Source organism: Remersonia thermophila, chromosome 2 (genome assembly GCF_042764415.1).
Source record: "Remersonia thermophila strain ATCC 22073 chromosome 2, whole genome shotgun sequence".
NCBI classification, from domain to species: Eukaryota; Fungi; Ascomycota; class Sordariomycetes; order Sordariales; family Chaetomiaceae; genus Remersonia; species Remersonia thermophila.
The window spans coordinates 2,355,361-2,379,219 of NC_092218.1; the positions used below are offsets into that span (position 1 = coordinate 2,355,361).

General features: G+C 56.5%; 8 protein-coding genes across 8 annotated transcripts; 4 read left to right on the forward strand and 4 right to left on the reverse strand.

Moving 5' to 3' along the window:
* Positions 1-296: 296 nt before the first annotated feature.
* VTJ83DRAFT_2097 (uncharacterized protein) lies at positions 297-2,842 on the reverse strand (the record flags this gene model as incomplete). Its single annotated transcript, XM_071008329.1, has 3 exons — positions 297-421; positions 481-2,565; positions 2,647-2,842. The coding sequence occupies 3 exons, from the start codon at positions 2,840-2,842 to the stop codon at positions 297-299; spliced, it is 2,406 nt and encodes an 801-aa protein (XP_070868637.1).
* Positions 2,843-3,739: 897 nt separating this feature from the next.
* On the reverse strand, positions 3,740-4,228 carry VTJ83DRAFT_2098 (uncharacterized protein; the record flags this gene model as incomplete). The annotated part of the gene is made up of 2 exons (XM_071008330.1): positions 3,740-3,967; positions 4,070-4,228. 2 exons carry the CDS (start codon positions 4,226-4,228, stop codon positions 3,740-3,742), a joined length of 387 nt encoding a protein of 128 aa, XP_070868638.1.
* An 828-nt stretch (positions 4,229-5,056) lies between these two features.
* On the forward strand, positions 5,057-5,916 carry VTJ83DRAFT_2099 (uncharacterized protein; the record flags this gene model as incomplete). Its single annotated transcript, XM_071008331.1, has 2 exons — positions 5,057-5,752; positions 5,830-5,916. 2 exons carry the CDS (start codon positions 5,057-5,059, stop codon positions 5,914-5,916), a joined length of 783 nt encoding a protein of 260 aa, XP_070868639.1.
* Positions 5,917-7,714: 1,798 nt separating this feature from the next.
* On the forward strand, positions 7,715-10,181 carry VTJ83DRAFT_2100 (uncharacterized protein; the record flags this gene model as incomplete). The annotated part of the gene is made up of 3 exons (XM_071008334.1): positions 7,715-8,665; positions 8,746-9,981; positions 10,035-10,181. The coding sequence occupies 3 exons, from the start codon at positions 7,715-7,717 to the stop codon at positions 10,179-10,181; spliced, it is 2,334 nt and encodes a 777-aa protein (XP_070868640.1).
* A 914-nt stretch (positions 10,182-11,095) lies between these two features.
* On the forward strand, positions 11,096-13,891 carry VTJ83DRAFT_2101 (uncharacterized protein; the record flags this gene model as incomplete). The annotated part of the gene is made up of 14 exons (XM_071008335.1): positions 11,096-11,391; positions 11,459-11,567; positions 11,629-11,718; positions 11,784-11,842; positions 11,925-11,951; positions 12,038-12,061; positions 12,140-12,199; positions 12,270-12,431; positions 12,488-12,650; positions 12,711-12,725; positions 12,805-12,832; positions 12,887-13,426; positions 13,489-13,570; positions 13,651-13,891. 14 exons carry the CDS (start codon positions 11,096-11,098, stop codon positions 13,889-13,891), a joined length of 1,896 nt encoding a protein of 631 aa, XP_070868641.1.
* Positions 13,892-17,504: 3,613 nt separating this feature from the next.
* Positions 17,505-20,188, reverse strand: VTJ83DRAFT_2102 (uncharacterized protein; the record flags this gene model as incomplete). The annotated part of the gene is made up of 4 exons (XM_071008336.1): positions 17,505-17,816; positions 17,927-19,540; positions 19,619-20,002; positions 20,090-20,188. 4 exons carry the CDS (start codon positions 20,186-20,188, stop codon positions 17,505-17,507), a joined length of 2,409 nt encoding a protein of 802 aa, XP_070868642.1.
* Positions 20,189-21,038: 850 nt separating this feature from the next.
* Positions 21,039-21,533, forward strand: VTJ83DRAFT_2103 (uncharacterized protein; the record flags this gene model as incomplete). Its single annotated transcript, XM_071008337.1, has 4 exons — positions 21,039-21,088; positions 21,155-21,189; positions 21,245-21,359; positions 21,434-21,533. The coding sequence occupies 4 exons, from the start codon at positions 21,039-21,041 to the stop codon at positions 21,531-21,533; spliced, it is 300 nt and encodes a 99-aa protein (XP_070868643.1).
* A 111-nt stretch (positions 21,534-21,644) lies between these two features.
* Positions 21,645-23,585, reverse strand: VTJ83DRAFT_2104 (uncharacterized protein; the record flags this gene model as incomplete). The annotated part of the gene is made up of 8 exons (XM_071008338.1): positions 21,645-21,814; positions 21,883-21,983; positions 22,057-22,099; positions 22,156-22,395; positions 22,464-22,963; positions 23,050-23,134; positions 23,200-23,354; positions 23,419-23,585. The coding sequence occupies 8 exons, from the start codon at positions 23,583-23,585 to the stop codon at positions 21,645-21,647; spliced, it is 1,461 nt and encodes a 486-aa protein (XP_070868644.1).
* Positions 23,586-23,859: the final 274 nt, after the last annotated feature.

The following is a 23,859-nucleotide window of genomic DNA, read 5'->3' on the forward strand; positions in this document are numbered from 1 at the left end:
GCAGAGCACATTATGTCAATAGTGATATAGTCAGCCATGGTGTTCCCATGGGTCATTGTTTCCGATGTGATCTATCTCAACAAATTTGAATGATTACAGACGCTTACTACTAGGCACGTGAAAGGCATTCGCCAGCACATGGAATACCGGAGGAGGATTGCAACTGTCTTTTTTCTGTACTCTCCCCTCAGAGACGCCCATAGAATCGAAATGATTTGCAAAGCAATGCTCCAATGAAACCATCCCTCGGACATGGACTCGGAATGGTCCCCGTAAGATCACCATCCCCCGCCGTCTTACTGATCCAGCTGCACATAGTTGGCAGGGAACAGACCCGACGCCCCATTGTAATGGCCAAACCACCAATCCTCGTCTGGAAACTCGAGATCCGTGATGGTAGCCCCTTCGGGGAAACTAAGCTCTGTGACGATCTTGTCAGCCATCATGTTTCAAGACATCAAGTAACGAGGGCGTTTTTACCGTTGTCCTCGGCAGCCTCGTAGTCATACAGCGCCGTGGCCGTCGGACCGCCTGCCGTAGCGGCAGGTGCAGGCGTGGGTTCCGGCTCCTCCTGGACAGGAGCAGGAGGCGGCGGCGGTGGTGGAGCAGCGGCTTCATCAGCACCACCGTCCTCAAGGAGCTCAACATAGTTGCTGGGGAACAGGCCGGTCTCGCCTTGGGAATTGGTTCCCATCCACCAATCCTCGTCCACCATCTCAATGTTGGTCACATACTCGCCCTCCTGGAGATCAATTTCATTATCCTCTGCCTTCTCATAGTCGAACTGAACCAACGCCCTCTTGCCACCGCCCGTGGCATCGCCGGCGGGGACGGATTCGTTTGTGATGGCATGACCCACAGCCACGCCAACAGCCGCTGCGGTGGCAACAGAGGCGGCAGCAACGGCGGCACCGTGAGGGTTGCGCGTCTCGCGCTCGGCCGGGAGCTGCTCCTCCTTGGTAACCTCCTGGGAGACGGAAACGGGACGAGGAGGAAGCCTCTCGGCCGGTGGTTCGATTTCGGGAACCGAACTCCGAGGCACGGGCATGGCAACACGAACAGGAGATGGCTCGCGCTCTTCGTAGTTGCGTGACGGAACCGACGGTGGAAGTTCTTCCTTTTCCTGCTCCTCTTGATTGGCAGCCGACGGGCGGGAAGGAAGCCCGGGCAGGGCAAAGCCACCCGCTGGGCGGCTTGCAGCCGGGGGAGGAGGCGGGGCTGGCTCGTCCTCGTCGTGGGATGGCGCAGGGGGAGGGGCCCGGGCGGCGGAGCCCATCGGGGCTGCCTCCTTGAACTTGTCGCGCAGGGCGGACACTCCACCACCCGACGCAGCAGCCGGTTCGTGCTCCGGCTCAGACCGGGGCTCGGACTGGTCGGTCGCCCCCGTTTTCTGCTTCTCTACACCTCCGCGACCAAAGTTGGTGGTTTGGACGGGAGCCCAGCTCTTGCCAGAATAGCCGCTCTTCCACTCGCTGCCGCTCTTCTGGGCCGCAATGGGAGGAGTGACCGAGGGAGTGGTGGCAGCGGCGGACGATGCACCGCTCTGCTTGGCCTTTTTCTCGGCCCAGATTTGGGCAGGAGTTTTGCCGCCCTGGTCCGCGAAGGTACGGCTAGCAGCACCCACGGGCGGTGGGGCTGGAGCCGAGGGAGCGCCAAAGCCAAGTCCGACAGGCGCGGGCGCTTTGGTCCCCGTAAAAGGCGTCGACGTAAACTTCTTGGCCACCTTGGGCTTCGGGAGTTCGGTCAGGCGCTCCGACGCCGTGAATGCGGCGCGACGATCGGCAAGGCTCTTGGGCGTCGAGTCCTCCTCCTGTTCGCTCGGGCGCTGGCTGCGTGCCCGGATCTCGGCAATATCGACCTTGCCAACGGGCTCATAAGCACCCTTAACCACCGAGGGCCGGTCATCCTGCTGAGCTTGGGCCCTTAGCGCAGCGATGTCGACCTTGCCGACCGGTTGGTATCCGCCCTTAACAACATCGCTTGGCCGATTGTCTGGCTTTGCAGGTCCGTCGAATCTTGAATCATCCTTGTTCTTCCGAAGGCTCTCGATGTCCACCTTTGTGGGCTTGTATGCCGGCGCGACCTTCTCGAGCTCGGTACGGGTGACCGGGGGCGCATCGGCTCCCCATCCATCATCATCGACGTTTGCCGTTTGCCGAGGGCGAACAGGAACGGCCTGCTTCAACGAGCTCGCCGTCACGGAAGTTGTCGGGGTAAAGACGGGCTTGCTAGCGACCGGGGGAGGAGGAGCGGGCGCGGCGGCAGGGGCAGCAGTCCCCGCCGAGTACTTGGCCCCAGAGGCATCTGCCACTTTTTGCATAATGTCCTCGGGGACGAGGTCGGCTTCGGAGCGTGCTGTGATCTGGACGTGGTAGCCGTGAAGCACTTTGGAGACGGCGGCCAGGTGGCTTGTAAAGTAGCCCTTGGTGCGTTCCGGGACCCCCCCGCCGCACCAGGCGACGAGGATGTTCTTGGGGAGGCCGGTGTTCGGATCCTTGACGCGGACAAAGGCAAACTGAATGCGGCCGTCGTTAAATTCGTCCACGAGCTCGGAGAGTTCTCCATCTATAGGGATGCCGCGGGTTAGTGATGACAGTACGGAAGAGCTGGGCGAGCATGGAGCAGTGTCATTTTGTTGGCACTTACCACCCGTGCTCTCAACCTTCAAGATGCTCTCCTTTGCGCCGGTGTTTTGAAAGGCACTCAGTAGCGGCGCTTGGACGGTGAAAAGAGCCCATCGAGCGGCCGTGGAAGACGCGGACGGAAGGGCGGGTCCATTGATGACGCCTTGGTAGCTGCTCCGAATGGAGGGGCCGTTTATCGACAGGTTTAGGGACGCCATGATGCTCACTATTTGGCAAGTGCTCTGTTGCTGACGGCGGCGTGGAGAAAATTGAACGAGACGAGAATAACAAGCTATAATAAAAGGCCTGAGGGTGATCCCGGTGAGCAACAGCTGGTCCGGCCTTACAGCTGTCTCTGGTGGGAGCTTTGGTGATGGTTGTGCTGTGGATGACGACGACAAGAAGTCAGGAGGAAGGCTCGGGCTGCCTTGGCAAGCGACGTCAAGGAGGCGGGCTGTGTCCGGGTCAGGAGAAGCTCACCATTCTGCGCGACTTGGCAACCTTTCTTGGCATTCACTTCCCCACCACCTCAGGACCTGGGAGCTTGGGCCCTGGTTCGCTGACGCTACTTACTGTGTACTGCGTAGTGTACTATAGGGAGAGCCTGAAGAAGCGATGAGAAACTGGGTAGCTCGCCAAGGTGGCTGAGGTAGATAAAGAACTAAAGGTTCTGTTTGAAATTTTGTCCTGAAAGGTCTTGATGCACCGTAGGCGACACCCAAGTTGAATGCCCGGTTGAAAGCGGGTTGCACTGTCTTTGTCATGAGATAGGTCCATCCTGACGGAGGCATGTGGGTACCCAACCTGGAGCAACCTGGTCTCCAAATCTCACTGGGAGTTGCCATTGGATCCTCCAAGATTCAAAAAGGTATGAAATCCAGCCCTGCGAGTGATTATCTGAATAATTGACATGAGAAGCATACAAAGAGCCGCCGAGGAAGAGTGCGACGCGGACCCGTCTCGGGTCACTCGATGTCTGACCCCACCTTTGACAATGCAGGTCTTTTTCCAACACACACACACACATACACACACACACACACACACGTTCAGAGATGAGGAGAGACCGTGATGCACTTCTGGTGGTGGTCAAGCCCAATTCTCATCTCCAAGCATCAGCAATCTAGACAACATTCGGCACAATCCGCGCAGCCTTCGCAGCACGCCTCGCAGGCGGCACAGCAGCAGAATATTGCTAAACAACCGGCGAGGCAGCCGTTGCTGCTGCTCTTACGTGGCGGCTGTTGTTGTGGTTGTTGTTGATACTGCTGTTGCGGAGGGTACTGCATTGGAATCTGTGGGGGGTAGTATCCTGTTGGATGGACCGGCTGGATGGGATATGCCTGACAGAAGGAGGTTCAGCAACATCGATCATTGGCATGCCGGATGGGCCATGAAAAGGCTGGGAACCCGATGTTTATTCCAGGTTGGGGAATACCACTCACGGGCTGGGGATACTGGGGATCCTGGGGGTGCTGCTGATACGGTGCTGGGGCAGGCCCTCCGATAATGCCTTGTGCCGGTGGTGCTGGGCTTTGCTCGGGTGGGTGGGAGGTGCTCGACGGCCGAAGTGGCGCTCCACTATAATACTCCGCGGCCGACATTGGCGTGTGCTGCAGGCACGGGAGTGAAGGTGAAGCAACAGGTTCTGGGAGGTTCCAAACGGCGCAAGGTGGAATGCCAAGAGCTTTGCGACCGAGTCGAGCAATGTGTTTGATGTGGTCCAATTGCTGGAGATGGGTACGGCTGTGTTTGGTCGGTGAGCTGGATGGGATGAATTCCTTGACCACCAACTGGGGTACTGCGGAGCATTCGATCAGTCGTCCAGGGCGGTAAAAAGTGGGAAGTCGGCGATTGGTACGTACATGTCAGACGGATGTCGTAAACAAGGCCAGTACTGCTTTCGCACCAAGCTGTCTCGTGGTGGTTTTCTGTTGGGGAACGCTCTCAGCCGAAGACCCAGGGCGTCCATCAAAACACAGCAACGGCCGCGCCACGTGCAGGGCGGGCTGTTACACGGTGCGTATAGCCATTACAAACCGTGTTCTTACTGTGCATGGGACACCAGGAGCAGCTGTGGCTGGGTCAGTCACCGGAGGAAGCCGTGCGATGACGCAACTTCCGGCACGGCCAATCAGACCCCGGCCCGCCGGCGGTTTGGTGGGCGTCCCGCAATCGGCCGCTTCGCCGGAGTGGGCGGGGCAAATCGGCGCTTGCTCCAAATCCCCACCCTTCCCATCCAAAACACCGTGGAGGGGCTTTCTGCAGCAGAACCACACGGCATTATTTTCCTCAACGCGAAGACCTCACCTGCCTGCTGCCGAGATACCAATCCCGTTCATCCCACGCCTGTCGCACAAACTATCCTCTCTAGCTCGCCCCGAGTCTCCCTCACGTCACCAGCGCTTCTACTCATCGATCTGTGCGGAAGCATGTCAACCGTCCAGGAGATCACCAGCGTGGAGGGCTGGGAGCAACATGTCTCCTCGCTGGCGCCGTCAACCCTCCTGATTACCTCGTTCCATGCGCCATGGGCTGCGCCATGTGCCCAGATGGCGACTGTTCTCTCCACGCTAGCGAGCGAATACCCAGTGACCGAACCGCTGGCCACCTCATGGGTCAGCATCAATGCCGAGGAGCTCTCGGATATCAGCGAAGCCTACAATGTTACTGCTGTTCCGTTTCTCATGCTCATTCGAAACGGCGAGGTACTTGAGACGGTTAGCGGGAGTAGCGCGACAAAGGTTCGGGAGGCGATCGAGAAGCACGCCAACAAAACAGGGACAGCCGCCACGGCAACCAACGGGCCCGCGGCCACAACGAGCAGCCCCGAGGGCGAAGTCGCAACGGAAGAGGACCCGGTGAAGAAGAAGGAGGAGCTCTTCAAGCGTCTGGGGGAGTTAGTGAAGGCGGCGCCGGTCATGTTGTTCATGAAGGGTACACCGAGCGAGCCCAAGTGCGGCTTCTCCCGCCAGATGGTGGGGATCCTCAGGGAGAACTCGGTCAAGTACGGCTTCTTCAACATTCTGGCCGACGATGATGTACGTCAGGGCCTGAAGGAGTTTGCCGACTGGCCCACGTACCCACAGCTCTGGATCGACGGGGAGCTGGTGGGAGGACTTGACATCGTACGTTTGGTTCCCTTAACAGGCCCAGTGCCCTTTTTTTTTTTTTTTTTTTTTTTAATTTACTAATGCCCAGCTAGGTCAAGGAGGAGTTGGAGAACAACCCAGATTTCTTCAAGCCGTACAGCGTCAAGGCCAACGGCGACAGCTCCGCCGCGGCATCCTGAACGCATCTAATCTTTGTGTCAAGACCCGCAAACTAATGTTGGAAGGCTTGAAGATTCGCCCCGGGCTCATGGCTGACTGGGACCTATCAGATCGCCAGCCACACCGCGGTCTCACCGACAGCAACAAAAAGCCATAGGCGGTGAAGTCTCTCATGGCCTTCCCAATACAAGACCTTTCCGCAATGTTACACGCCACTTGTGACAAATGAGTCATCTCAACCCCAGGGCCAGGAGTTTCTTAGCGGGGTAAAGGGGGTGAGCTGGTAGCAAGATAGGGTATGTTTAGAACCTATCTCCGTTTTGCGCTGGCGTGCTTCCTCTTTGTCATCATGCAATTCAAGGTATTAATTTTGGACCATGTGCTTGGTACACCCCTCGATTGGCTCGAACTATGCGAATCCATAGACACATGTACTATGTAGTTACAATACCGGTGGTGGTACCTACGGAGTGCTCGGAAGCGTCTTCCGAGGCTTTTGTTCCGGTCCGATCCCACACCTGTCCCCCCACCCTTTGCTGCACTGTGCGCCGACCAAGTCCCACACGAGCAATTGCTGGGCCGGAGCCCCACAAATTCCATCCATGCTGGAAGCCCGTGCTGCTACGAGCACTCGCCAGGGTCGCTGTTGGCGAATGTTGCGTCAATGCTGCGTCAAGCCTCCAGGCTCCCATCATCACTCATCATCGGATTCCACCCCCCCCCCCCCCCCCCCCCCCCCCCTTCCCCCCAATCTGAGACCCCCGGCACTGAGCACGTCACGGCTGCTAGCGTTCCATGTTGCCTGGAAAGTCTGATTCTGCTACAGCCGCCTTTGACCTGCTCTACTTCGACGAGCGGGGCTCGCCATCGTCTAACTCCTCTCTAGCCTTTCCTCGTCATCCTTCATTGTTCATGTGCTGGACAAACATATGATTTCAAACTAGACAATCCAGCCCGGCTTGCCGTGGTCCTGCCCAGCCCATAGCCTCCCTATTCATCTCTTATTTTCACTATTACTCCGTTCTTCCGCGCGTTTGGGTCACGTATGCCAACCCGGACGTACTGTATCGCAGTTTTGTGAGACGACCTGCCACTAGAGCCTCATACGCTCCTCGCACTCCCTTCCCTCTCTCGCTTTACTCTCTCCCTTTCTCAATTCCAAAGTGAGTCCGACGGCCACTCGAACGTCCAAACTTGACGCCATTCCTCTTTCTTTCCTTCTGGCCAGCTTCAGCCAACGCCGGCATTTCCCCTACTCTCCGCAGCCATGTTGAAGATGGACTATGCCACGGACAATGCCACTTACACTCATTTCAATGTCCCGAACCACACTGCCCGGTGATGCTGAGCCTTGCCGCTGACCGTTTACAGGGCGACTATATCGGGTTGGTTACCACGGGTAACTCATCTCCGGCATCATGACGCCCACGCCACCATCGACGACGGGCTCCTTGAACGGCCGGTCTCCCGAACCCCAGTATCGGGTAGTTCGAAAGCGGAATAGAGTTCCTTTGAGTTGCTATCCCTGCCGGACGAGAAAGTGAGTGATCCCATGTCTGTGTCCACTCGGCCTCGTGACACTCGACCAGCTAACTCTCGTTTATAGATTGTAAGGACTTGGGAGAATCCCTTCGACGGCTGCTCTAGATCTTTCTCGCTGCGTTGGATAGTTAGCACTGACACGGACCCAGGAAGTGCGACAGGTCTCATCCATGCGCAAACTGCACGAGGCGCGAAGGGCTGGATACCCTCTCTTGTTCCTACGCTACTCCGATATCCCGACGGAAACCGTCGAACCAAGAGCCCAGTCCTGATGACATGCAAAACCGAATCGACAGGCTCGAGGGGCTCGTGCTCTCCCTGATGCACGGAGGAGCCAATGTTGAGGGCTTTTCTTTTCAAGGAGCGCCATCCACCGCATCATCCGGCGCCGGCGCCGGCGCCTCCAATCCCTCGCCTCCTGAACCGGAGGGCAATGCGCTCCAGCCCAAGTCTGAAGGGCAGGAAGAAGGCATCGGCCTCGATGGAGACGAGAGCGATATCGACGAGGGCCTCGCAAACTCCCTGGGCGTGTTGAAGGTGGATACAGACCAGTCGAAGCACGTCTACATTGGCGAACAGCATTGGCATAGTATCCTGATGGACATCGCCGAGGTGAAGAATTATTTTGCGACACACAAGAAGGACCTCGAACGAAGCTATGAAAGGATCAAACTGAAGAAGCCCACCACCGCAAAGCAGCCGCCTACCCTGCTAATGGGCGCCACTCCCGCCACCGAGGTCGAGCTCCGTGCGGAGCTGCCCCCAAAGTCGACAGTTATGACCCTGTGCCAGAGGTACTTCAGTTCTATGGACAATTCCAGTGTCCTGCTGCACGTGCCCACCTTTTACCGGCAACTCCAAGATCACTGGAACGACCCGTCAAAAACGCCCATCATGTGGTTGGCCTTGCTGTATTCGGTTCTGTCCCTCGCCATGCTGAGCTACCACAAGATCGGTGATGAACCCGCCGAGTGGAAAGGCCGGGTGCTCGAGCTCTCCAACGAGTACCGGCTCAGGACCGTCCAGTGCCTGATTGCCGGCGAGTACACAAAGCCGTCACAGTACACCGTCGAGGCAATGGTTCTTTACGCCTTCTGCGAATATTCGGCCCGGTTTGACGCCGATTCGAGCATTTGGGTCATTGTAGCAATGTTGGTTAGAATTGCACTCCGCATGGGCTACCACCGCGACGGCAAATGGTTTCCCAATCTCACTCCATTTGAGGCGGTATGTTCATCCCTCTCCACCGCACGCATACCCCTGGTCGGTCCGGCGCAATTCTGACTATTTGCATCCCTGCACTCCAGGAAATGAGGCGCCGAACGTGGGCGGTTGTTACCATGTTGGACACCTTCTTCTCCCACCAAGTGTCGCTTCCCAGCATGATATCGTATGATGAATGTGACACCGACCTCCCCCACAACCTCTACGACGAAGATTTTGGCCCGCAGACAAACCCTCTCCCTCCATCCAGGCCCGATACGGATCCGACGCCCGTCAGCTACACCGTAGCCAAAGTCAGACTTTGCCAGCAGCTGACCCATGTCCTTCACGCAACTGGACGGCTCAAGAACCAGGCGCACTACGATGAGATCCTCCTCCTCGATGCCAGCCTACGCGAGATCAAAGCCGGGTTACCGCCTCATCTCAGGCTTCAGCCCCTCGAGCAATGTCAGCCGCCTCCGACCTTGCTGATGGCGCAATTCCATCTGGAAATACTCTACCTTAAAATCATGTGCCTTCTTCACAGGAAATACATGTCACGATCGAGACACAACCCCCGATATTCCCACTCACGACGAAGCGCCATCCAGGCCTCGCTCGAGATGTTGGGACATCTTGCCACCATCCATCGAGAATCACAACCCAACGGACGCATGCACTCCATCAGGTGGTTCTTCTGCAATGTCGCGACCAAGGACTTTCTTCTCCCGGCGATGCTTGTCGTACTTGACCTACATTTCGATAACGTGAGCCAGCCATCGGAGGGGCCACAGAAACAAGACCCTCAGGACCCGCTCTCCTGGACCAGAGAGCAGCGTCAGGAGATGATCCGCCGCCTCGAGGTCACCAGAAACATTTGGAAGACCTTGTCTGAGTGTTCTATCGAGGCGGTCAAGGCATCGAATATCCTTGACATCATGTTAGCGAAGATCAAGGGCTCTGAGGGTGCCGAAGGTCCGACAGGAATCCCCGACGACCGGGTGGATTCCGTCGTCATGGCCTCTGAGAAACGGTCGTCGGAATCAGCATACTCGTATACTATGCCACCGGGCCTGCCGTCTGGGACGGCAGCGGTACCAGGGCCATCGTCAATCTTTGGCGGCACCCATCCGTCATCGAGCACAGGGTACACCCCGCTGGGCATCAGCCTGGAGACACCCAATAGAGGGCAACAGGGCACAGACACAGTGATAGGAGGAGGTGTTGCTGGGCTGGACTTCGCTACCCCGATGATGGGCTTGGGAGGTGCTCAGACCCCACTGAACGTCTTTGACAGCATGGCAGCCGGGAATATGGACTTGCCCGTTAGTTTTGACTGGGTAAGAGTGGAACCCTGGGTGTCGGGGTCGATGAGCTAACCGGGGCGGTTTAGGAGTCCCTCGAAAACTATACGCAGACAGCCAACTGGGGCGGAGAGTCGCTACAATTCTTCCCTGGAACCTCGGATTTCGTGTACGACACGGGAACACAGGAGGGGAGCCAGTATACTTATGGAGTGGATTTGACCGGGACGAACTGAAGGTACGATCGTTGGCTTGGATGTCGGGGAGGGAGGCCATAACCTAATGAGATACATACGGGTGTTGAAACAAGTTGGATATAGGATGGTCGCGGGAAAACGGTTCAGGTCTGGCGGATTTGTTTCCTCGGCGACTATTGGTCTGCGCATCGTGTGTCAGAACCACGGCGCCTTTCTCCTCCCTGTCTTCCTCCAGTTGGGTACTCGCCTTGCCGTTCAAGTGGGGAGGTGAACGTGTTTGCTAGGCCTTCTCTTCTATCGGTACCGGCTCCCAGAGATACCCTACAGCTTTGGCCCGTTTCGTTGCTCTTGAAAATATCCGCCTGATGTAGGAGGGGCAGCGGCGGTGGGAGCCACCTCGCGCACTGCAGGCAGGTATGATTAGATACCTAGTGTGCTCCAGCACATTCGGCCCTTCTGCACCACCAACAGCAACATTCTGGGGCCCCGGATCGGTATTTAAACCCCGGGATTGACATGCGCGGACAAAGTGTGGGGAGCAGGGGCGGCGGTTGAGCATCAACGGAGCTACATTGCCTGTTTAGGAAAGCTTCCGTGTCTCTGGCGATGTACCTCCGGTCTTGGAGGACCCTCCCGGGTGCCGGGAATGCGACAAAAGCGCCGGGCTTGTCGGACGGCCCGATTTGGACGGGGAAAAAAAAGGCGTCTCTGTCTCTGCTGAGGGCTTGGCTGATCCCAATGCCCATCCTCCTGTTCGACCAGCCGGTCAGATGCCTTGAAGAACATTATGGGCAATGGCTGAAACGACCCACGCAGACGGTTTGGGTTTGTAAATAGGAGATATAAATCGAGACTTGTCCCTCGTGCGATTCTGGAATACCTTGCAAACCTCCTGCCTACATTCTCCTCCCGAGCTCCATCAGCCAAGATCCAGACTGCCTGGCACCGACACGATGGGGATCCTCCACCATGCTCTCCTCCTAGCGGCGGGCATCGACATTGGGAATCACCTGGTTTCTGCGCTTTCGGCTGCCGAGTGGCGCAAGCAGTCCATCTATCAAGTCGTCACCGATCGGTTCGCGCGGAGCGATCTTTCAACCACGGCGCGCTGCAGCCCGGGCGACCAGGTGTACTGCGGGGGAACATGGCGTGGCCTGATATCGAAGCTCGACTATATTCAGGGCATGGGCTTCACTAGCGTCTGGATATCGCCGGTGGTCAAGCAGATCGATGGAAATTCCAAGGACGGGTAGGCTTGAGAGGCCACGGTATTTCTAGGGGTCTGTGAGCAGTGTTGACCAGCTTCTGTACCGCAGATCTTCGTACCATGGATATTGGGCGAAGGATATCTGGTCACTGAATTCGGCGTTTGGGACCGAGCAAGATCTGAAAGACCTCTCCTCGGCTCTCCACTCCCGGGGAATGGTGAGAATGGTCCCTCCCACATGTCTTGTCCCTGGCTCTGACACCTCCTTCGTTGTGGCAGTATCTTATGCTCGACATTGTCACAAATCACATGGCCTATATGGGCTGTCGCGATTGTGTGGACTACACACAGTTTAACCCTTTCTCATCTGTGAATCTCTCCGTGCTAGTGGCCCTGTGTCGTGGAAGAGGGCACCCCAGCTAAGCCGATGGCAGTCTTCGTACTTTCACCCTCCTTGCCCGATAGACTACAACAGCCAGGTGTCTGTTGAAAGGTGAGCTAGCAGCCTATGAGAAATACAGCCTCTGAATCCGCACAACTGCGGTCGAATCATGGCTGACCAACGGCTGGGACAGATGCTGGCAGGGAAGCAACACCGTCAGGTATGGCCGACCACTACCAACTGGCCTTTTCAAGGGCATCGAGTCAGCGGCTTCAAGTCGGATCGTAAACTGATGACCAGCTCCAGCCTTCCAGATCTGCGCACCGAAGAGTAAGCATTGTCCATCGGCCGTCTGCGCGAAGCCTCCGGACCTGTCTTACTGACATGATCTCCCTGCACGGGCAACAGCGAGTATGTGAGGCGCATCTGGAACCAGTGGATAGAAGAAATCGTCTCCAAATACTCAGTGTAAGACACCCAGTACACCTGTGCCTACCTCTTCTCCCAGTGGCTTTTTACTTACGGAGCCCGGGAATAGGGATGGTTTGCGGGTGGATAGCGCGAAGCACGTCGAAACATCCTTCTGGCCCGGATTCTCGGCGGCCGCCAGGGTCTTCCTCCTCGGAGAGGTGTATCACGGCGACCCGTCGTACGTCGCACCATACCAGCAGTACATGGATGGCTTGTTAGACTACCCCAGGTAAGTGGCACTCCATCACAGAGCACGGTTGGTCGGTGCCCTGACCCTGGGAGCAGCTACTACTGGATGCTCAGGGCTTTCCAGTCTTCCAATAGCACCATGGGCGAGTTGGTGAATGGGATCAACAAGCTGCGAAATACAGCCCAAGACTTGAGCCTGTATGGCTCGTTTCTCGAGAACCATGACATCGAGCGCTTTGGCTCCTTTACAAGGGATTTGGTATGTCTGCAGGAAGCCCACCATGTCGCTCACTGCCCATTGCTGACCGTCTTTTCCAAGTCCCTTGTCAAAAATGTATGCTTAACCCCCAGTTTCCACACATGATCCCCCTCTATGCCAGCCCTGGCGTTAACCGCGTACTTTCTCGGAAAAGGCGATCGCCTTCACCATGCTTAAGGATGGTGCGTACCCTCCCATTCTCTCCAGAGCTTTGCTGTGACTGACCACTGGATCAGGCATACCCATTGTGTATCAAGGTCAAGAGCATCTCTACTCTGGTGGCAAGATTCCCCACAATCGCGAGGCCCTATGGCTGTCGGGGTACCGAACAGACTCGGAGCTCTACCAGTGGATTGCTAAGCTCAACAAGATCCGGTCCCACGTAATTGCACAGGATACCAGGCACCTCACCTACAAGAGCCAGGTGGTCTATTCAGACGACCATACTATTGCCTTGCGCAAGGGGCATGCGGGGTTCCAACTGATCAGCGTGTTCACCAACGTCGGGTCCTCAACGTCAGCTATAGCCACCCTTTCTTCATCAGCGACGGGCTTCGGGGCAAAAGAGGCACTGGTTGATGTCATAAACTGCGCCGCGTTCACCACGGATATGAATGGCGGCCTCAGTCTTGTCCTCGCAAACGGATTACCGAGAGTCCTGTACCCCCGGAGCAGACTCTTAGACAGCGGAATCTGCCCCGGGTTAACTGATACAGCTACCATGACACCTCAACCCACGAGGACGAGTTCGGCTGTTACGGCAAGTCCGACAACAAGTGAGCTACTGGGGAACCCATCCGACCTTCCAACCAGAGCCTGTACTTACTGCGGTTTTTAGGCACAGCAGCTTGCAGGTTCAGTACCGTGGCGGTTACTTTCAACGTTCTTGCGACCACTTCTTGGGGAGAGGTTGTTAAGGTGTAAGTCCGCTCTGTTCCCACTCCATTTCGTTCACGACGATCCAGTTTATCCTCAGAGCTGACTATGGGACACAAATCAGGACCGGAAACACCTCGAGCCTCGGAAACTGGAACACAAACAACGCGCCGACGCTCAGTGCAACCCAGTACACGGCGAACAATCCACTCTGGTTCGGCACCGTACAGCTCACCCCAGGGACGGTGATTCAGTACAAGTTTGTTCGAATCGGCGCATCGGGGATGGTCTCGTGGGAGTCGGACCCCAACCGGGTCCTGACCGTGCCTTGTGCAGCCACGACGGTCAGCCACACATGGAGATAGCCAACGGCAATACGAGATTGTCGGAGGGATGTAGCTTTAGCTTGGATACCTGATATCGAATACTTTTTTGGGCATGGAATTCTGCTTGCGCAATCCATTGACCACTAGCTGCCATATTCTCATGGTTTTTTTTATCCATCAGGGTGCCAAAATACTCGGATAAGACACGTATGGCTATGAGACTTGCTCCCATGTTGAAAGATACACCGTAGCCTCCACGCCATGCCAGTCTCAAAGGTTGAACGCCGCCTTAGCCCTCGTCCAATAAGCCATGCGCTCCGCATTCCCGCCATCAACATGAATACGATCATGGTAGGACAGCCACCCCTCGTCAGTGCCGGTCTGAAGCGAGCTCCGCACCTTGGCACTACATTCACTCTTGAGGAACCAAGCGGCTGAGCCAAAGTTGTACTCGTCCGGCGTGACCAGGGCAAGAACCTCCTCAGGAGACTTGCCCTGGACCTTGTCCGCACCGAAGAGCTCCGTGGCGTACTTGGCGATGTACTGCGGCAGAGAAGAAGTGAGGGTTAGCAGACCTCCGTGGGTTGGTACGGACTGATGCAGGGCATAGAAACTGCGTGATGGGAGGAGGAGGATGATTGAGACGAAGGAGCACAGGATAGTCCGTCTCACCTCAGGCATCATCATATTTGCCGTACCCTGGCCAGGCCTGCCGGGGAACACGTTATGCTTGTACTTCAAGTCGGCGCTCTCGAGGCCCATGAGGGCAATGGTGGCAGCGCACTCTGCGGGCTTGAGATCCGCGCAGGCCTTCTCAATGAAGGGGGCTGCTTGTTCGGCCGTCCGACACTCGTCCGGGAAATCCGCCTTGTCGCAAGATGTCGACTGGGGAATGATTGCTGCGATGGCTGCAGCCATGTTTACACCGGGGTCGCCGCTACCAGCGCCACCACATGCTTTCGTTGGCTTGGTTAGGGTTGGAGATTGCGCTGAAGACGAAGCCGTCAGCTCCTCGGTATCATGGGCGCCCCTAACTGCCAAGGGGCTGGCGAAGACGAGGCCGGCGAGGCCGAGGGTTGAGAGGTAATGGAGGTGCATGATGTGATTGTGGCTGGCCTGGTGCAGAGGAGGGCGAGAGTCACCACAGCGTTTTGACACAAGTGGTGGAAAGCAGAGGGCACTGGTTCTCAAGTGGAGAAGAAGGCGAGTTACGATGAACTTGAGGCTATCTAGGCAAGAGAGGACCACCTAGATATTTACCAAAGGCGCATGTAAATGTGGCAACGACGACGAAAGAGAGCCATCTTGAATGCTATGCCAGCCTCGTACATATACACAGATAATAATAGCATATCAAGACCCAAAGAGACATAGGCCATACAACCTTCCTGGTGCTTGGGAGCGCAGAGTTGGTCTCAACCTCGGCCGTCTTCAACACCGGTGTTGCCGAAGGATTCACTCTGATGGGTTCGAAGCAACATGGCACCTTTGCTCCCTCGACGGGGAAGATGACGGTACGCGTTCTGAGGTTCCAAAAACGATCCCTGACCTGACGCCTTTCGGGTCCAAGGGAAGAAGATGATACACAAGGGCTGACTGGCTGCACCATCGGTCCGGACGTCAGGGCGCCCAATCGACCAAAATCCCGTACGCGGACCTGAAACTCTCAGCCCCTCCCATGAGGAACACGCTGTGACAGTGGGGTAGGAAAAGAACCTCGCAGACTCAGGGGCATCGGTACTCAAGTACCTAGGTGTTTTTTTCTGACTTTCGCCCCCAACCACAAAGCACTACCCATTCTCACAGTCTTTCCTGGGCCAATTGCGAGCGGGGTAGGCCGGTGCGTCAGCGTTGTGCGGAGCGGCGAGGCCCAACGCCACGGTCTCCTTCCAAGCAGGCCTCCTGGGCCCCAACACCACCCAGCCATGAAGTGGGCTGCAGGATGATGGCATCCTAGGCAGTAACAGGAACCAAGAAAGCTTCTTTAATCGACGCCTCTAGTCTCCCGAGAGCCACCACGTCACCATAAAGGTAGAGGTGAGGCCATTAGAAGAGCACACGTGGGGCCGAGTCGTTGCAGCATCCTATGCGGAGGGCCATTGGGTAGTTGAATCAGGTATGAGCATGAAAGAGGATATGACATGGTGTCGAATTAGAGTGGCAGGAAGAGCTCTGTTCCGATACTTTGCGCCGGGCCGGGCCGAGGGGACGAGCATTGTAGGGGAACCTCAAACCCTGAGAAAGTGGGAAGACCTGTCGGCATGCTCGCAATATGTGACGGCGTCAGAAGGTCAGCCGTTCATCCACCCACCACCAACGCCACGGGGTGGCACATTGCTGCCCTCAACACGGCTCCATCCTACACTCCATTGGCGCCCAGGGATGTGGTGAAGAGGCTCGTGGCATGGCGGGGACCTCCCCGCATAATAGCTGTGGCCAGGTATCCAGTCGTTGTAACCTCGCCATATATCTGCCTCTTGTCGAACTGGACGCCCAAGGTAGTAGTCGCCGCGCTCCTCCGTAGCAGGCGCGACCTCGTACGGTTCGACCGGTGGCTGTGATCATCGCCGCCTGGCGTCTTCGAATTGGTCCTTACCAGGTTGCATATGTGCCGATGCGCGGTGGTGGTCTTCCAGCAGCGGCGGGTGCGGCGGTGGAGGCCATTGGATTGGTTTATTTCTCTGTATTGAGGTGGCAGTGGGATGACACGATCGATCAGAGCCCATACACGATTGTAACCTGAACTCCGTATGTCGAGAGGTTTCGAAACAGCGAGGGCATACGAGACCTAGTGTGGCTGATAGGTGAGATATCGAGCAGTCAGAGGAGTAGATGGAGGTTGTAGCTCGTGGTCGATTTGTGACGTGGAGAACAGAGGGTTGGTGAGCTCGAGTTGGATATGGGGGGAGGGGGACCCGGCCGAAACCTCGCCATTGTAGACCAATTCTGCCGCCTTGTGAGCAACGTGTGCGTAGAATCACTTCCGGACATGAAGGAGCACTTCCATGGCAAAGCGTACGCAGTTCTCCCTTGTGCAATTATTGACGTTGGGCCAGCGGTCTCGGACGGCCTCATCAGCATAGCCCGCAATTTTGGCCCTCAGCGCACGCTGGGCTTCCTCCCGTTCCCTGTCAATTCGGTCCCGTTCATCGCTGTTAGCAGACCACGTCACCCCTGGGAGGGATTCGGGATTACGTATATACAGTGTAGGAGGTAGGTAGCCCAATAAGCCCGAGCTTGGATCTGCGGAGAGCCCGATGACAGCAAGGTAGGTCAGGTGGGATGTTGCCGGGAATCCATGTGCGAGGTGACACATCGTCCATGTCTCCCCTAACGTTTTTTCTGTTATATAGGTAGTATAGAAAGAGCTCGTGATTTCATTCACACGCCTCTGGGTCATGATGATACATAGTCTCAGAGACTTCAAAATGCCAACCCCAACTTCCGAAGAAACAATCCTGAAAACCAACAGCCCGAACTCCTTCGATTCTGCACCGCTTCATGTAAATGATACGGTCCCTGAGGCTTGAGGTATACATTCCCCAATGCTTTTTTAATAATGTAAAACACATTGCCGCCGACAGAGAGGGAGAAGGAAATAGGGGTTGCACCCCTACCCCTACCAAGGCCGAGAGCGGGACGTGCCGCTACTCTACACAACTTCGCCAATAATCTTGGCCGCCTCGCGGTAGGTCTGGAGCAGCTTCTCGCACTTCTCACGCTCCTTCTTCACCGTGTCATCCTCGTACAAGAGCTCCTCAAACAGCGACTCCTTGTACAGCTCGCTGACCAGCCGGTTCTGGACAACTTCCTTGCAGTGGTTGACCAGCAAGTGCATGATGGCCTTGGGGACCTGGTCGGCAATGCTCTCCCGGACAATGTTGAAGTAAGAGCTGATCAAGGCACGAATGAGCTCCGTTTCCATGGCCTCGCGGTCCGTCATGGCGGGGTCTCCGTTGTCAAGCTGATGGGGAGAACCGTCAGTCGCCACCCAAAGCAAAGAAAACGAAACAAAAAAAAAAAAAAAAAAAAAAAAAGGGGGGGGGGGGGGATGCTGGACATGGTTGAACGTACCAGGTTGTTTGCCTTGGAAGCATTGTAATCCGCAGTATCCTCCTGCCGGAGGGGCAAAGCGGGAGACCGCAACGGCTTCTCTTCTGGCCGCCGCATGCTCTGGCTGAAGGTCGGCTCCACCGACTGGCTCACGTGGCGGCTCATGTTGGGGTTCAACGGGGACCCTCCTGGCCCCATGGCGCCGTCCTTACCGAAGAAGTAGTTCAGGAAGGAGTCCTTGGCGCCGCCCAGTGACTGCCCGTTGAACCGAGAAGGCGACGCGGGGCGAGTGCCGTTGAGGGCGGCAGCGAGGGCGCCCGAGGCACCGTCGCGAACAGTGACAGCAGGCGACAGGCTCCGCCCCCCCTTCATGGGGGCTTTACGCAGCGAAGCCGTCTCCGCCTTGTCAATGACGGACTTTGTATCATCGTCGTCGTCCGCAGGGGTCTCGGTCCCGTTGGTTCCCAACTCCTTCAGCCGCCGCCGCTCTCGTCTCTCGCGCTCCTCCTGAATCAGACGCTTCCGTTCACGCTCCTGCTTGCTGCTCACAACCTGGCTCATGGCAGCGGCTGCGCCAAGGAAGTTGGGATGGTTGGTGTTGATGTAGGCCCGCTGGATCGCAATAAGCGACTCGACATAGGTTGAGGCAGGCCCCAGCCTCTCTCGAAGGAGGTCCGAGACAACCTCGATGAGTTTCGCCTGTAACCTGGGGAACCGCGAGAGCTCAGTAGAGCCACACGTGTGGCAGATCTTGATGAGCTCCTCGTAGACCAGCTCGACGCATCGCTGACTCGGGACTTCGAGAAGCTTGATCTGGGGCTTCACCAGCAGATCGAATGCCATTTCAGGCACGAAGAGGCTGGGGCGTGGACCCGTCGAGTTGCGAATGGCTGTGCGGATATCGGCTGCCGACAGGTTCGAGGTAGGATCGATGCTTTCCAGGGCGCTGCCAAAGACCGAATTGAAAATGTAATAGATGCGAGCTCCGCCGCAAAGCTCCTTGGTCGAGATGTCAGTCGACGTGCCGTCAATCGACGAGATGAAGGATGTTGCAAAGCGCGTCATGAGCTGGAGGATGAGCGAACCACGGTGCTCCTTGCCGCTGAAGTGCATATCCCCATAGCTCGCCAGCTCTTGCTGGGTCTGCCCCATCAGAGTGTTTAGGCGTGCCTTGATGTCGGGCAGACGATCGCGGATATGGGCCATCAAGGTCGTGTTGAGCGTTTTGGCCAGGAACTGGGTGCCGCAGCGCGAAGCGATGTTTCTGTAAGCGGGGTGGTGCCTGAAGAATTCGGCCTCCGACTTGAGGGCCTCGGACATGGGCTTGTTCCCCTGGATATCCTGCTGCGAGCGGTTCACCACGCCGATCCAACCCAGCTTCAGAGGGTAAACGCGGCCCGAGAGAATGTCGAGGGCATTGGTGCCATGGTCCATCAAGTCGACCTTAGTGAGCACACCAATCGTCCTCCTTCCCAAGGGGTCGACATGGCGGGCGAGCTTCAAAGCTTCCGAATTGACGATATCGACATTGGCTGGGGATACGGCCAGGATGATGCTGTTGGGTTTGGCGATGTACTCGGATATTAAATTGCGAGTTTGCTTCTCGATATCTGTCGGCTGGTCTCCGATGGGCACCTATCACGGAACTGTTAGGCCCTTGCATCCCCAACCTCCCAGCAACGAGCCCGCTGAGGTGCCGGGAAGGTCGCTCACCTTGGTAAGGCCTGGCAAGTCGACGAGCGTGAGATTGAGGACATGTGGGGAGAAGATCTTGAGGTTGATGGGCTGCCGGTTGATGCCCTTGTTGGTGCCAGCAACCCTTGCAGTCTCGTTCTCGATCTCCCGCTTCACATCACTGAAATCAGTGAAGCGGCGGTTTGGTATATGGTGAAACTCAGCCCACTCGTTCCGGGCAGCCGCGGTAGGGCTCCGGTAGCCCAGGGGGGGTTCGTCGGCGCCCTCCTCCTGCGGGACGTTGATGAGCTGGAGAATGAGGGGTCTTCGGGTGACGATGCCACTGCCCCTGGGAAGAAAATCTCGGCCAACGATGTTCTCGAGCACCGACGACTTTCCCGCGGATTGAGACCCGACGACTACCTGAATGCACACAGTCAAAGGTCAGCGAGCTGTGCTCGGACAGGAAGAGGGCTGGTGGGGTTGTGGCTGTTGGAGGGGTTGGCGCACAATTTGCGGGAGATCAAGGGAGTCATTGCCGATGGTATTGAAGACAAGATCCTGCAGTTTGTTGACAATGGATAGCAGGTCGTCGCCGAGCGCAGCCATGGTGGCGGTTGTACGAAGCACAGCTCTGCTTGAGAGGATGTCGAGGGTTGAGAAAACGAAGGCGGACCAGGACCCGACGGTCAGAGATAACAAAAGTTCCCTGGCGGGTTTCGGTCGGGCGCAAAAGCGGTAGGTGGGGCGGCAAACCGAAAGCTACCGGCCGAAGCACGAGGAATTAAAAGAAGAAACCTGAACCGATGCCTCGTCGTGGATCACTGACGAAGTTCGAGTTAGGTGGGCAGCAGAGCAAAAGCTGGGAAAGCAGGTGTGTCTGCTGTGAGGTTCTGGGAGATCAAAAGTTGGGCGATGGAAGCTTGACGACAAAACTTGGATTCTCAAGAAACTGGGGCGAGTCGGTCTTGGCCGTTGTGGATTCGGGCATGAATGCTCTGGTGGACCCGCGAGTCTCCCTTTGGCAGATGATGTCCAATGCGCATGATGATGGGCGCGTTGAAAAAAAAAAGAAGCCCAGTCCACACCGCGTCCGCTGAAACCTTCAACGTTGCCTCCCATTGCGGCCTGAGGCTGCCAAGACCATCAGACCGTGCGGACTGCGGAGGTGTACAGTATAAGGTAGACCAAAGAACTCATCTTGGGAAACAGAGGTGAGCTTCCCGGCGGGCGCAGCACAGACCTACTACCTATCAGACTTCTGAAGAGCCTCAGCCCACAAAGGTTCAACCAGGAGCCGTGTCATTCAACAAGACCGACACACGGATACGGGTCGAGAGTTTGCGTGCGCGAACATCGAAGAAGCTTATCTCATTTCTGAACTTCAATCCCGGCTCCTCCGCCTTCACTTCCAGAGAGACATACCGACACATCATACGATCCAGCCAACATCACCACGATGAGCACCTTCGGCAGCCCCGGGCCACTCCCTTCCACAAAACCCATTCCGTAGGTCTTCGCCGTCCCAACTGGCCGTTGAGCTCGTACCTGACTGCATTCTCCACTCCGAGAAAGTCCTCAGAGAGGAAGCTTTCCTCTCGACCACGAGGGTAAGTTTGCCACCAGACCCAAGCTGTGGCTCTCTATCCCTGACAAGATGATTAGGAGAATGTAAAGATGCCATGATGTCGTACCTTGGTTGCCTCAAGAAGGTCAAGGGGGTAAATGAGAATGAATGTCGGCTGTTGGCCAAGTCGTACCTGGCATGCCGGATGGATCGGTATGAAGCCCTAAGGATCCATTCCCTACTCCAGAGACTTCCTCTAAGACTTACCGTTGCTTCTGCTCATCTAGGAACTTGATGGCAAAAGATGACTTCAAGAACCTGGGCTTTAAAGAGCCAAGCCAAGCAGCAGAGAGTGAGGTGGGTGTCAAAGGGGAACTTAGGTGGTAGCCCCGGCGGTTTGGTGCATATGTAGATGGAACATATGGGGGCCAGATGATACCATTTTCTTTCTCATACGCATACTTCTTGTTGGGCATCTATGCGAGATCCCCGTCGATTTCACACGTTTTTGACAGCTATCATGCCGTACAGATAATCACGTGGCCCCGGATTGCATCGCTTATGAACACCTCCACTTGGCCCTGTAACCTGACCTCCTTCGCTCTGTTGCTCGCTATCTGACCCCAATAACTCCAGCTGCTTCAATTTCCAGCTCCTCAACAACCATACTGGGGGAGAGCATTAGCCGCGATAGCCGAGAGCAGAAGCAGAGGGGAAGTGACTCAGGGATGCATACTCGATATGAAGGCGGCAATATACATTGCTCCAGTAAAGACTTGAACGTTGAGATACCCGTGGATACCAGAGGTCCGGAGGCTCAGACCAATCACTTCGGCACTGTGGGCAGAGCGTTAGCCGTCTGGGTATTTGGGGGGGGGGGGGGGGGGGGTGGCAAGGAAACAGGACGTACAACGTCGACGGCAGGACCAAGACGATCCAGTATATCGAAAATACTAGAGTGATGTGAGACTCCTGTTTGAGTATTCCTTCCGGGCTGGAGGCCGCATACCTGAGGGCAGCAACTGTAGACCAACAACTTCAGCGCCGAGAGGGGCCAGACATGGCCAGATGATTCCGCCGAAGGCCCCTAAGACGGCGTAAACAATAAGACCGGCGAAGTGAACCCCAGCAAAGGTCCACAAGAAGAAGGTGGTCAGCCCGGCAATCAGTGTGCCAATGCCGGCAACATTGAACTTCCCGAAGTGGTCGCTGGCGAGGCCAATAATGGGTCTCCCAACGCCATTTGACACTGAACAGAAAGCCGCGGCATCAGCGCAGAACATATCCGTGATTCTGTAGGAGGGGCCTGGAACCTACAGTTGTACATGGCAGCTGCGAGAGAACCTTGGCTCGCCGTAAACCCCACGGTTTGCGCGTAGTCGGTGATGGAGAAGACCACAACGATGTAGGCTATGATACTGAAGATCCCCCAGGCCATGAACAGCCAGCATTCCTGCCACCGGATCAGCTCTTTATGGAAGGCGGAATGAACCGTACCGATCGCCTTGTTTCGGTCTCGCATGATTAGACTACACGCGCCGTTCACCACGAAGGAGATGATTGCCAAAATCCGGAACGCCCATTCGAGTCCGAGGTTCGATATCATGGCGTTGGTTGCCAGCGAGTAGACGAGCCCGCCAATTCCCGAGCCAGCCGTTCCTATGGCGTTTGCGAAGGAGCGTCGCTTGACGAAGTATTGGGCGACGACGGGGCCGGTGGTGGTGAAGCAGAAGCCCATGCCTATGCCGAAGCATATGCCCTGGCTAAGGATGAGTTGCCATATGTGGGAGGCAAATGATGCCCCAATGAACGACGCACTAAGAAGCAGAAGCGCCGCCGACGTCAGCGGCATGTTGACGATCTTGTGTTGCAGCAACAATCGGAGGAGATTCCAGGCACATACGACACAAACACAACCCCGACTCGCAAGCTCGGAACTGTCCCAAACCGGCCGATACACCAGGTAGCAAACGGGGATGTCAACATGGCTGGCGGGGGGTAGTGTTAGCGGCGCCTGGTGACAGGCAAACGGGGAGGAGGGAAGAACGCCTACCAATGGAGATGGAGAGGCCGCCCACGAAAGCAAATCCGAGTGCAGAGGAACCCCCCATGCTGCCAGTGCGCAGGTAATACGCCAGAAAGACGCCATATGAAGAGTTGAAACCCCATGTGTGGGCATTGACGAGAAACACGGCGAGGACAACCACCCTTGGTAACGGACTTGGTCAGGAAAGCCAGAGGTGAAAACACGGACATGGAGCGAACTACGAACCAGCCATAACCCCCTTCCTTGAATTCAGGTTCTCTTGGATCCGACTCGACGTTGCCCCCGTTTGATACCACCGCCTTTTCTTCATTCTCCAGGACGGTGGGCTTCTCCCCCACGTCGATCGGCCTGGGGGAGGCTGACTCCACGCCAGCAACGTCTTTGGGAGCCATTCCCGTTTTCGTCAACTTGAATCCGATGCTCAAAAGACAAAGACGTTACGGAGGCTGCTACCCTCAGGCAATCGTCTGGCTCATCTGTTCCGGGCAGAGAGGTAGTGTTTCGTCCAGGAGAAAAAAAACGGTTCTCGGGTGTGGAGACGGCGTTATCTCGATGAAACCGTGTGAGCGCACAAGGTCACTGGACGGGTAAAAGCGTCGAAGCAGAGGAACTCGTGGCGAAGAAGGTGACTTGGAGGGAAACGCCAAACTATCAGATGGTTTTGCG